The following is a 14169-nucleotide window of genomic DNA, read 5'->3' as shown; positions in this document are numbered from 1 at the left end:
GTGTAAGGGAGATGGGAAGAAACAGACAAGTCTTTGGTAGTTTGGGACCTGGGAAAGAGCAGGGGATACTCCAGGTAGGAACTGAGTAGCCGTAGTGCTATTTCCTCTGAAACAGCACGTGTGCCTCTTTTCATCTGTCAGGCTTTGGGGGTTTTTTGGGGTGTAGTTTTTTGGGTTTTGTCTGCTTGCTTTTCAAGTATCAGAACTCAGACATGTCTAATTGAAGTCTTTAAGTATTCTTCTCCTGCAAAGATGCAGTAATACAAAATGAAAAGTTTTGTGGAATTCCGTAGCCTCAGCAAAGGTGTCAACTACATCACATTCCAAAGTCTGCTAAATTCAAAGTTCATCTTCAATTGTATTTACATGATTAGTTCATGAGTTCATGTGGTCATCTGAAGATTGTTTTGCTCCAGAATCTCTTAATGGTTTATGTACTAGTAGGAAACATAATTTTCAAGAAGTTATGACAACGTAGTTGTACAACTGAGGACCTCCTTAGTAGCCCTGGGTTGTCATTCCTCAAGTACTGTTTCATTCCATCATGCTGGATATAGAAGTTCTCTAGAAGACAAGATTGATATTCATCATATTTGTCAGGTGCCCTTTACAGAAAACACTGAGAATCTCTCATGACCTACAAGGATTTGTGGTTTTGTTTTTTAAAACTCCATTCTTCCTCCTTTGCATAAGGAAACTATTGTTTATGGAATTTGAAATGGGGGTGGAAGGTGACTAAGGAATTAGTCATAATTTTAGCTGATTCTCAGATTATGTAGAAAGAGTTGGCAATACTGAAGTACAAACTCAAGAAACTTTATTTGTCAAATTAAAAGTAGTGAGGGTTTGACCTAACAAATACTAGTTACACTTTTCACTACTTACAAGAACTTCTATGCTTTGTTAATTGTCTTACTCTGGTTTGAAGAGTTTTCATTATTTTAACTCTAGTGGTGATGTTATCATTGTGGGGGAGATTGTGTTTTCTTGAACTTATTTTCCTTTTTGCTGAGTTTGGAAAGGAGCCAGATAAAGCAGATGAAATGTCCTATAAACCGTGGCAACAGAAGTCTTAAGTAAGTGTAACACCACTGCCAATAACTATTCAGCATTATTTGTTGAGGTCATTTATGGAACACCAGGAAACCCATGGGAGAGGAAAAACTTCCAAACCCCTGCAGTTTTTCCCCTCAGTGCTTCTAGAGAACACTAAATCTTGATGATTCCTCAGGTAAGCCAGGCTATGAAGCCTAGAAAGATGCTCATGGTGCTCACTGTTGGGAAGAGATCTGCATTCCAAACTTTTCTCTAAGGGCCTGATGCTCTTCCTGGCTGCACCCTCAGATTGTCATGAAGCAGAGGCACTTCCTTTGGACTTTGAGAGGTTTCTACTGGTTCCACAGTAATGAAATCTGGGGGGGGGGCAAAAAAAGTGAATACCCTGTAAAGAGCTTCCAAAAGTAGCCAAGTTTTCACTGTTGAGGTATAAGGTTCTTAAGAAACACTGAGGCATTATACCAGTCCCATAAGAATCTCTTTATTTGTGTCCATTTTTATTTAGCACATTACAGCTTCAGCAAAGACATGGAGCAGATGTGTGTACCAACATTTGCACATAAATGTTGTGAAGAAACAAAGAAAAGCACTGATCTGTGGGGCCAGCCCAGTGGAGTTACTTGCAGGAAAGGATAACTTGCTGCAGAAATTCAGTCATTTCTACTTGCAACAAGGTAAAAAACCAAGGCAAACTTCTGTTAACAACAGACTGTAGTTCTAATTCAAATAGAAATCTGACAAAAGAGCACTGATTGTATGTGCTGGCAATATCAAGTTGTAAAGACAAGAAGTTGATTTAAAGCCTTTCAAGTTTTGAGAGAGATGCAAGGGACTGTTTTAACACTTATCTAACATCTACCTAGAATGTTTTATCCCCATTAATAACAGTGGAAAAACTGTTATTTATATATAGCATAAGAAATGAAAAGTAAATCCTGTCTCTACTACAGACATCATTAGGCTCGTGAAGTCTAAAATTTACCATAAGCTTTTAGGTAAGTAAGTTATGTAGTACTTTGCACTGAAATCAAATAGTCTATTAAGAATCTTCATTTATTTTTATCTAATTACTTCTAATCTCAAGAAGTGAAACTAAATTACAGTGGCCACATGAGTGCTTTACATACAGCTGATAGAGTTTAAAACACAGGACTAAGATTTAGTAAGGCTTACAAAGAAATCCAGTGGGTTTACAACAGAAGTTAAGACAAGAAATTAAACCAATTAAATGGTGACTCACTTCAAACTTTTTACTTGCTTACAGTCCAGAACTTTGCTGTAAACTTTATCCTCTTCAACACATCCTCTCCTGACAAAAAGTTGTCATGGAATGAGTAGCTGTGAAATTTTGTATTTTTTCTTCAAATGACAAACTGCATGCTGTCCTACAGAACACGAGATACAGCAGGTCTCGTATTTCCCTATCCAAGTTGCCAGCCCTAAGGGCTATGTTTTCCAGCTTAAAGCTTGAAATGCTTTCTCTTAAGACACTTTTACATCCCCTCTTATAAAATGTATCTCTCCAGGTTAAAAGTAACCTGCTGAGTTGCACTGTGTGCTTCACTCTTTTGCAGTTCTTGCATCTGAAAATTTACAATGAATCTTTATACAACAATTTGTTGCAGAAACCCTGAAGTCCTCAAAACTTTATTTTAAGATTAAGTCTTTGGGATTCAAGATTGTGGGCTGGAAATAATTTTTTACCCAATCAAAAGCTTAAGCTTCCTTTCTGCACATTCTGTGAGCTCAGAACTGCCATACCATTACTCTAGGCTTAAAGAAATGTCAGCATGGAGACGAAAACAGGAAGATTTCAGTAATTCATGCTTAATTAATTCATGTAATTATTTTTGTTGAAAATACTGCAGTGTTAAAGAGTACAGATGCAAATCTAAAAAAAAAACCATATTCTTTTACATTGATTGTAAAAAATTCCTTTTTTCTCTTAGCAACTTTGGTTGCACTCTTACTGATTGGTCAGGAATATACCAAGTAACAACAAGAGCATCTCCACTCAGGAAGTTTAAGTGCTCACACAAAGTTGTTCTTAGTATAGTCAGAAGAGACTGCAGATTTTTATGAGCAGAAAAAACCTCATGAGAGCTGTAGTCTGTCCCCTTAATGATGTAGTTCTGAGGACTGACATCCAAGGCAGTTGATACTTTAAAAGGAATTCAGGAAGAAGTGCTTGTAATGGTACCACTCCTTAGCAAGAGGTGGCTTGTGCTTTTGAGTGTGATCTTGAAAAACACTCTATTAACAATTTTGGATAACACTTTGTTTTAGCAAGAATAGGGAAGAAGTTATACTTTAGTCAAGTTGTGTTAATCTTGTGTGATTTAATGCATCCATTTCTAGCAAATTACTTCAGGCCAATATAAGCTTGATTACTCCAAGGAAGTTATTCTTTCCTATATTTAGTATCTATCCATTTAAGAATACACACACTGAACCAAATACTGTGTTACAACAAAACATGCAACAGTGAATAATCTCTATATTCAGGTGCCTAGAACACGTAATTTCACAATTTACAGTTTTACTGGTGGGGAATATATCCATTATGCCATCTCTCACAATAATTCCCTGTATATTCAAAATCCATTTGGAATTTTCCCTATAAAATAGCTTTGTGCTACCATATGTACCACAATCAAAGTATTAAGAGTAATTTCATAGACAAAGAGACAACTAAAGTGCAGAGCCTGAGGGATATATACTTTTTATTTATGTTACTGCAGAAAGAGATTACTGAAAGACTTCTGCATGTAGATGAATAAAATATTTTCATTAAGCTTCAAATGCTGCCCACTGCATTGCTTTTAAATAAAAATGCATACTCTCTATCAGTCACAGCAAAGTAGTAAGTAAACTTACAGCACATTCCTTTAATATATCAAAATGTTTCCAAGGCAATATTATTGAACCTATACCACAGTCCCCAGTAACCTCACGCTGCACAAAGGAGGTGGTAGGGAAATTTATCCAGTTTAGGTGCTCTTCTTTTCTTCACCCAGCAAGTTCACTGTTGCTTTCTTGGCTGCAGGAAAATAAAATCAAGTTCAGTCATAGGCCAACAGTCAAAGGGTTATCTCTGTTCTTGGGAACAGAGGTTATCTCTGGGTTGTCCAGTGTTCTTGAGCAGCATACAAAAATTTTTCCTTTTACTCACAAGAGAAAGAACACAGAAGAAAATCATAGCTTTTGTATATACATAGACATAGATACATCAGTAAAATTGATCATGAAAAGATTTTAAAAAGCAAGCAAGAAACAGTACAATAAACATTAAAGACTGACATATATATAACTATGGTATTGTTAAAGCAGGGCTGCTCATAGTGTTAAGGACATTCAGGTTTGCAGCAAGAAATATACCATAATGATAAAACAGGCTTGTAGTAATGCTAATATTTGTGTACATGTATATGTGTGTGCATGGTTTCTTAAAAATAATGCCTGGGGTTTTTATTGTTGTTTTTTTTTTTTTTGGGGGGGGGGGGTGTTGTTTGTTTGTTTTGTTAGTTTTTTGGTTGTGGTTTTTTTTGGTAGAAATCTCTATATATATAAATATAGGAAAAAGAAAGAAAAAGTGATGAAATGAAGACAGAAAAATCCCATATGCAACATGGAAGGATATTAATTAAGATACATGCCTAACAATAAAGACTCAGGAAGAGTCTTGCAGCAAAATTTCCAAGAATAGTTGAGAAAAGCAGATCTTTTAAGCAGACAGGAGAACTGCTGAAGTTGGCAAGATGAAATGAGACTGCGTGCATTGTTTGGTGGAAAGAAGAATTAAGATGCTTTGAAATAGCATACCAATAAAATTCCTTTCAAACGAAACTTGAATAAACGTTTATTTTAGCTACTTAATACACTTCCTTCTCTTATTAATAAAGCCATCATCAGATATTTTAGAGTGCAAGGGTTCACTATAGAATGCAAGGAAATAAAAGAAAAACCTTAAGCAATCTACAGTCTGTGATAATGCACAAAAATAAAACATAAGTAGTTCCTTTAAGAGTGAGGAATCCTTTTACCTCCAGAGGAAGGAAAAGTACAAAAACATATAGATGGGAAAACTGTGCTTCCCATGTTGCTGTTTATTGCTGTTAATTGCTTTATTGCACAACTGGGAACCCCTCTACACTTGCAGGGAGTATTTGAGGGAATATTTTGGGAGATAGGAGGATGCACTGAAACAGTAACTGTATTTATGAAAGGAGTGTCTGGACCTGCCTCTAGAGAAAATGTTTTTAGTGGTGTTTATGGTGGGAAGACACACAAATGATACAATTTCTTCCACTCATTCTAGCCTAAGTGCAATTCTAGGAAGCACGACTCACTGCAATCCCCATTTCCCAAATTTAACTTCTCCATTATAATTCACATCGTCTTCTTACAATTTATTTTTGTTTCCTCCGAGTGGTGAATACGAAGTGCAATAATAAGAGCTCCCCAGTGAAATTCCCTCTACTTAATGTGACCAGTGACCAGCCTTTTGCTTACCCTCTTTAGTTATGGTGTCTGCAGTCTCTGCAGCCTTGTCTTTCAGGTCCTGCACAACGCTGTCCAGCTGGGCCTCGTGCTTCAGGAAGAAAGGACGTATAATCCGGTGGTAGAGAAACTCTGCCCCGTTGGAAGGGCTTGGAGCCATGCACCACAGCAGGAAGCCACACTGTGAGAACAAGAACATCAGCCTCAGTAGAAGGAATCCTGAGTAGGAGACAAGGTGCCTTTCCTAAGTGCCACAGAACTGAGCACATTTAGAACAGTGAGTCATCCCCTATGTGGTCAGGGTTCAATGAGAGCACACACCAGGACAGCTACACACAGTGAATATTTATACTGGAATAATTTCATGGATAGTATAAGGATAAAGGAGGAGGGCTGCAGCAGTAAATATAACCTGGTGTTGGGTGGATCAAGATTACATGTTGGTTTTTTTTCTCTTTAAGGTAGAACTATAAAACCTGGTTATGCAAACATCTGTCTCTCAATATTTCTAAAACATAGGGCACAGGCCTGACTAAAAGTCTAAGTCTCTATATGACTTCAATTCAGCCAAAACACATCCCTGTCCTCTCTGCCTCCCTGCTCTGAAACACAGTGGGGGAAAGAACAGGGTTGTGTGCACCCCAGAAGTAAAGTGACAAGGAGGAGAGACAAACCCAAGCTACGCACAGTGCACAAACAAGGGTAATGCTTCTGGATTACAGTTTAGGTATGGCTTTTAGAGCACCATCTGTTCTCTAGAAAAATCGAAGACCACAGTGTGGGGTCATGTTTCTGCATCGTACAAAAGGGGACTGGAAAGACAGTTATTACATGTACTACAAATCCCTGTCTTTACCACTGAAGGAAGCACTTTTATCTGGCTTCAGTTTCACTGCCATACAGCACACAGAGACAGCTATGCAGAACAAGATGAAACATTCAAGGGAGTGCCATAAATAAATCCACTTGAGCTATGAAAATATATATAAAATTATTTTACAGGAGAAAACTGCAACAAAATGAAGTACATTTTCTCAGCATTTGTACAGTTCTTTCTGTACACTATATTCCATGTCAAAAGCCTCTCCAGAAAATGAAGGCATAACAGCTTTTCTCAGACTACCCTTTCCTGAAACACAAAACAAAACCACCCCAGCCTCAGTCAAAACATGCTTTGTCTTCATGTTGGACAGTATTCCATGTTTGAGGATTTCCACACATTTCTGGGTAGAATGGGAACAAAACACACAGTCTTCTTCAAGCAAGCCTTCAAAATATTTTGGAATATGTCCCCTCTGTTCTTTCCAATAAGGTATACTGAGACTGGATGTTCTGCAGGTTCTGCTCTCCACATCTGTAAAATCTTGGCTTTGTCTTCTCTGCAGTGCAATTTACCATCCTTTTGGGTAAGCATTAAGCTTTCTTCTTTAAACTATTTGATCATGGTGTAAAAACAGAATGACTTAAAGGAGTGTTTGACCAGAAGACAAAGAAATGTTTTTTAAAGTAAAGAGTACACCATAGAGATTGGCCCACTAGGAACATTCCAATGAATTAAAACAAATAATTCAACAGGCAATACAATCTGGCACCAGTAAGTAACAGCTAATGAATTATTAAGTACGGTCAGAGAAAATAAAGGCAAAAAGTGCCTTTATCAATATAAATATCAATTTTCAAAAGCTTCAATTATTTGGAACTTAATATAACAGAAAGAATACATGGTGCTATCTTATGTTGTTATCTTTCATTAAAAGCTGAAAAGTACACTGCCTATATTTCATGTTCAAGAATATCTCATCAGTTACTGAGAGTTATTCAACTTCTCCCAATACACAAAAAAGGTAGTTCTCCTTTGTTTTAGAAAATCCCTCAGATGTGACTCCAACTTCCTCTGAAACGAAAAGAAATTGAAATTTCCCTTTCCCTGCCTAAGAAAAAAATCAGTAATTTTGATTTGACAGCTTTGTCCCAGTCTAGTCAAGAAAAAGATAATTACAGATTTGTTCTCAAATACCTATTACTTTTGAATTGTACCGAAGCAGATGCTCATATGCATTTTCTATTGGACATGTACCAAAGCTGAGATTCTCATTCTTTTCAAAGCTTGAGAATGTTAGGCTGCTAACTTAGTTTATTTTCCCCTTGTCTCCCATGAAACTGAACCAGCATAGGCTATTGCAAATAAAGAGGGTTGTAAGAAGGACCAGCAAGCTCAGAGTGGTTAAATAGTTAACTGGAAAAAAAAAAAGCCCAAACCCAGAATATATTCTTTGCAACCCTCCAGACCAGAGGAGGGAGTGGAATTCATCTGAGCTCAGTGTGACTCGCTTGGACCTGCTCCTAGCAGCTGTTTTTGCCCTGGCAGCACCAATTTTGTTCAGAAATAGCATTATAGAATTCCAAGGCAGAGCCATTAGTGGAGTAAGGAGCCTCTCTCATTCCGACCACCAAAAATACTCATAGAATGATAAACTCTGCTACTTTCACTGGCTACTGTTCTCCAGTACCTGGATGACACTGAAGTTTTTAGATCTTGAACAGAAGTATTTAAAAACAAATCATATGCACATGAAATTATGAGTTGCATGCACATCCTGTGCTTCACAGATAAAAAAAACCCAAACAGATAAATAAGAAATGGGCATTACCAAAAAAAAAAAGGTCCACAAAATCCAAGAAATGCCATCTGGAGAACAGAAAGTATATACAAACATTTTAACATATTTAAAGGAGTTCTTCAACATGCCTTTCTCCCACCTGTAAAATCTTCCAGTCTGCTGAAAACTTTAATGTCACAGAGTCTAAACTCTGGACTTTGGGGACTCTGGGGGCAGCTGTGCCCAATGTCTCAGCCATGCAACCGAAGGTGTTTCAAAATACTGAGCATCTAAAACTCAGTCTGGAGTGGAAGCTACAAGCTGTATCGAACAGATGTGAATATGCGAATTTAGCACGTTTTGAAAATGAAAGCAAGCTCGAAATTTTCATGGATGATGTATCTGTGCTTCCACTTCCTAAAAGAGATATGGAGACATCATAACTACCCTACAAGAGGTTTTAGTTCATGGATGGAATGAAGTGTGGCAGCTGCCTAATTCCTCCTTCTCCCCCTATGGAATAACTTCCATCCATTCAGCAACGCTTTCTGATTCTCAGCCAACACCTGTCTGCCTTTGTACAAAAAAAGTAAACCTCTCCTACCAGCCACTACTGAGGGCAAACACTTAACTTCCGTGTGCCTTCTGCAGCCATTGTAGAAAGCTGTGTATTGACATAACTCCTTGTGTTTGCTTTTGCAGAACTGAGAAAAGTGCCTTTCCCTTGATTCCAACACCACGTGTAACTGTGGCACTCCTGATAACCAGAGTATCAGAGCCATTTGTGGTCTTTATTTGCAAAGTGAACCTGAATTTCAATCGTGTGCTCTTCAGAAGGATAGCTGTGGTGGCATGAAGAAACCATTGCCACATCTTTTTCCACCAAGAATTTAGAAAAGAAGCTCTGAAAATACACTGTATGAGTTCAGAACTGTGAGTATATGCCACTGCAGATTATGGATAGAAGTCATAATTCTACTGAACTACAAGGTATCCAAACGATAGTCACAGTTGAAGCCTGTTAAAGACTGAAAAGGAAAAATGCAGAGGTGTAAACCAACTGTCACAGTCAATTTCTGCATATCAACCAAATCATTGCTGGTACTCAAATCATGCTAACAACTGCACATAAGCAACCATCTCCTCTGATACCCACCAACTCCTTTCAGGAAACTGAGCTTAATTAAATATTAAAGCTGTAGGACTCAAACTATTCTCGTGTTCCAATTTCCTTCTTTGCTCCAATAGCACAGATGTTATTACCTCCTTCAACAGCCTTTGTGATTTTACTCTCCACTTTTACTAATGCACTTTTTGCACTAAAGCAAAAATAGAGCCACTCTGTGGGGTTTACCATGTCTGTCATTTGTCCAAATTTACCTGAACACCAAGAGAAAGAACTCTTTGGGGTTTTTTTTATGGGACAGTTACACTGTCTTTTTTTTCCTAAAACACAGCAGACCTTTCCCTTCCACCTATCCCAACTTCCCCTCTTGCTTCACAAAACATCAGCTGTAAACAGATCACTTCCACAGTACTAAATTACACATAACCTGCATCTAAAAAACAGGTGTGACCCTGGAATGATTCCAGGGAATGCTGCCATCTACCCATTCTTGGAGACATTAGACCAGTTATATCAAAGGTCTCATTTTAGGAGAGGGGTCACATGAACTAACATACCTTTAACATGTAGTAGAAAGGGAACCAGGACAGAAAGATGTCAGAGAAGAATTCAGCTATGCTGAAAATGCCATACACAACCCAGTAAGTCAGCCACTGTGTGTCATCATCTTTGTTGGGACTTTCAATGGCCTTGATTCTGCAAGGAAAACAAATCAAGTGAGCAGAATAGCAGCATCAGTCTCATCTGTAATGATGAAGTTTTTATGACTCAGATTTGTTGTTATATGTGAATCTTCATAATTGATTTGCTCCACAAAAACTAATTAATATTTATCATACAGACAGTGTGTCAAGATCTTTGAACAGCAATTCCTATTTCTAGCTCTGTGATTACAAGGAGGAAAAAAAAAACCAAACAAAACCAGTGAGCATTCTGACCTTGTTCACAAAACATTTTGAGGGACAAGAAAGGGAGGGGATAATCTTTGGCCATAGTTCCAGTTCTGGAGGCATTGTGGTAATCCTGACAAGAAGGCTACTGTACATCAGAGCATTACTGATCCTCAAAACAGATAATCTTAGTGAGCCCAGTCTTGTGAGACACAGGACACCAGTGATCACAGCACCTGCCCGGCCTTGCCTACAACCAACAGTGACCATCCTCCTCTGGCCATCAGAAAGGAATGATGAACAGAGTTGTTGTCTTGGATGAAAAATCCTACAATACCTTAAGTTATCAAAATGGGGTAACCTTGCCTCCAGACAAGGCCTGCACAGTGTGCTACGTGTGGATCAGAAATTCATTCAGCGCTGCACAGCTTGGGGTTCCTAGCACCACCAGGGGTAAAAGACTGACTGTACTATTCCCCAGGTTTTTTACATAGTTATGTCCTATAAATAGCATTTTAACTGTACTCATATATGCATGCACTAGATTCCTCTTTGAAAAGGTAAATTTATCTATAAGATTTGCTCTAAGTCCTAAGAAGCCCTTGGTCTACATAAGCAGAGAGGATCCAGATCCATACGCTGAAGAACACATATCTGCATCACCCACTGTATTACTCTATAAATTAATTCCTACAGGACTTGCAAAGTCTAATGTAGACTAAACTATTAAGAACAAGGTGAAACAACCTCTGCTAAAGTACTGGGCTTTCTGCATAATGATTAATGGGCTTTTAATCTGCTTTTGTTCTCCATCTGCTGTGCGAATGCAGTTCAGGTTTACACAGTTCTAAAAATCAGAAATTAAAAGATGCTCCATGCGGTCTTTCAGTAAAAGTAGTGGAGTGGAGTTTCTGGAGCCATAAAATTCCAGTTTAACACTGTAAGAAGTTTAAAAAGAAAATGCTAGCAAATCTAAGCCTGATAATTTCCAGCTTAAGAGTGTTAGAAAGCATTTGTCCACTCACGCTGCAAGATCAAAATCTGTAAGACTCAGTTTAATGAATTTAGTTTAAATTCTTCTATCACTTACTCCTTTAATATCAGCTATATTGTTTCTGAAGCAGCATGTGTGAGATGTACTAGAGGTGCCACGTTTTCTGTTAGTTCCACAGAAAAGGCAGAGTTAGGGAGGTTTACAATACAGAAACCAGAGAGTCGGCTGCAAGTCCATTTCCTGGACTGTGGATTGAGAAATGCTGTGGATTCCGTCACTTCCTAGTTCTGTAAGTCACAGGGGAGCAGGGGGAGTTGGGGGAAATAATTCCTGTGACATGCCATATGTTTTAGCAAAAGCATTGGCAAACCCACCACATGCAGAGGGAGCTGGCACAGCTGCTGGATTGAATTACTTTGATATGCAATACAAGGATCTGATACTTAATTCATGCATTATTTCTACTGGAGTTTGAGGCGGGCCAGCAATGTCCTGCAGTGGGAAAACCAGCAGCCCTTGCCATACCCCATCAATAGGGGGATCTTACCAAGGCACATGCACCAGCACAACTGGAAGAACAGGTTTTCCACAGGCTGGCAACAGCAGGTCTAATTCTTGCTGCTCCTAACAACACAGGCAGCCCTAGTCCAAGCAGTCTGTTCAAAGGCAGTGACAACTCCAGCTGCTCCTGCTCCCACTGTAAACCACATCCTTCCTATGCCCACACCTCTGAAGAATTCTAGTGAGAACAGGTGAGGGGGCTGTACAAAAACAGCCCCTGAACACCACAGGAGTTAAGGAAGAAGGCTATAGAGCTATTTTCAATGTGTGAAACTGCACTCCTGGAGGGAAAGAAAAAAGTACACCTTACTAGCAGGGATGTTAGAGTGGTGGATAAATGGAGCAGAGAAAGGAACCAATTGCAAAGGTTCTCACTGTTAAGGAAAACTTGCTGTAGAGGCTCACCATGTGAATTTCTTTAGTTCTGCTGACAATTTCTCAATTAGAGGCATAGAGGGGAAGGCTTATTTTACTGCAATAAGCATCCTAGCTTGGTATTTGTGAGAAAACTTTGCAGTGAAACTGCCAGCAGTCTTGCTGTTTTCCAGTCACCAATCTGAAGTCATACATGTATTTAAGGGATCATTGCTTCATTTTTTATAAACATTATAAAGTCATCTCGGCAATTACAAAAATCAACTTTCATTAAGAAAAAAAAGCTTAGAATCTCCAATGTTGTGGCAAAGGGCAGATGGCATATCACTGTGTTAATGGGCCACGCTCTATTATCTTCTCTCCTCTAGAAACAAATGGCCTTTGAGAGCTCCTAAATACAGTGCCATGGGTGTGCTCCCTTTGAACGTTCACCATCTGCTGCTCTAGTTCCTTGGGGGATACATGAACAACACACTTTTATTGTCAGACAGTCACAAGCAGCAGCACTACAAGTAGTCAAAGCCCTGTCTGATTTAGCTAGCTGATGTACGCAGCATTAAATCCACACGTGGTTGCTCTCTTACACACTGTAGGGAACAGCACATCTCCCCTCCTTCTGCAGTGGTCTGATCTAAGTGGGCAAGTTCAGGGGCAGCCCCCTACCACACCCAGCAGGCAACAGCCATGTCAGCTCAAACTGCTCCTGCTGGCCCTAACTCCAGTCCCAGCTGGGGAGAGAGGGAGGGGGAAAAGCAGGATACAGCAGGGCCATCAGTGAATGAAAGCTTTAACTGAAGTCAAGGGAAGGCAAGTATTTTATAAATATTCTGCTTTGGAATGGGGAGTACGTCCCTTGGATGAGACAGGGAAATCCAGTATAAAATGTCCCTGTTAAATAAAAGGGTGGAAGCTGCCTCCATCCCTTGCTACTCACACACTATTTCAATAGCAAGTCACAGAAAATAGTACTTGTCGAAGAACAAGCACAGTAAGTTATATAGAATACCTGAACACAGAGGGTTTTTTTATCCATTTTTAACTACACTCTTTTCAACATGAGAATCACACTCTAATTAAACTTAAGTCTTCCAAGTTATTCTACAGGTATTATCCTGGTGTAATGCCCTGTACAATTAAACTTAGGAGAGACATCGAAGCTGCTTCAAGCCAAGAACACCTCGTTCTTCTCCACGTTAAGTCACCAATCAAGCAGGCTGAAATTCAAAACGCAATCTCCATCAGTACGTGAAAAGTTGCAGACCAAGAGACACTGACACTACGTCCTACTTCAGGATTGCCTTCTTATAACTTATTTCTGTGTTGCAAGAGCAAATAAGTCAGTCTCATTAACACATAATATTAAGATTTTCTAACACATGAAGGACCATCCAAAGACTATAGCTTCAGATTTTAAAAAATGATACTGTTTTGTCTGATTTGACAAAATTCCATGATTTGACTAAATTCCATGTTAGTTAAGTGTAGTAATTACATATCCCAAAGGATTTTTTATACTGCTTAAACACTAACTGTAGAGGACTTCAAAGAGAGCCTCAAACAACCACTTACAGTAGTTCTGCACCTTGAAGGTAAAAGCAGTCACTAGGAGCAGCTACAGTAGTCTGGATAGTAAATATCACAGCTCAGTTATTTCAGAAACAGCTGCCTGTCCAAGAGTGAAAATGACCCACTGTGGGCCAGCACTGTGATGGATGGGGAGCCAAGAAAAACTTCGTTTTCAGCCAGATCTGTTCCCCAGTAGCCCTGCTAGCTGATTGTGCCAAGGGGGAAGAGTGGAGGCTGTCACATTCTGTAGCAGCCCAGGGCTCCCATCTGCTGTGTAGCTACAGTATCAGAGCACTGGCTCAGCTTTGACCCTGTTCATCCTAAAATCAAACTGAACCCTAGATCAAGTGTGGTTACTTATCCTGTTACTGATAGTAACAGATACTGGTCTAATTTTAGTAAGTTGCCAAGTGGAGTTCTTCACGTAGAGCTTCTGACTCATTTAAAAAAAAAAAAAGATCATCTCTTTTCCAAGAAGAGACTGTTGCTTCTCAATTAGCT

At 39.0% G+C, this 14169-nt stretch overlaps 1 protein-coding gene across 1 annotated transcript; it reads right to left on the bottom strand.

The window, feature by feature from the left end:
- Window positions 1–1515: 1515 nt before the first annotated feature.
- REEP5 (receptor accessory protein 5) lies at window positions 1516–10016 on the bottom strand (the record flags this gene model as incomplete). The annotated part of the gene is made up of 3 exons (XM_017727808.1): window positions 1516–4096; window positions 5569–5737; window positions 9840–10016. Coding segments are annotated over 3 exons (396 nt in total), but the record flags the coding sequence as incomplete, so codon positions are not given.
- Between the last annotated feature and the right edge of the window lie 4153 nt (window positions 10017–14169).

This window comes from Corvus brachyrhynchos, unplaced genomic scaffold (genome assembly GCF_000691975.1).
Source record: "Corvus brachyrhynchos isolate BGI_N302 unplaced genomic scaffold, ASM69197v1 scaffold232, whole genome shotgun sequence".
Lineage (NCBI taxonomy): Eukaryota > Metazoa > Chordata > Aves > Passeriformes > Corvidae > Corvus > Corvus brachyrhynchos.
Note: the sequence above shows the minus strand (reverse complement) of the source record. Positions and strands in the feature narration are given on the sequence as shown.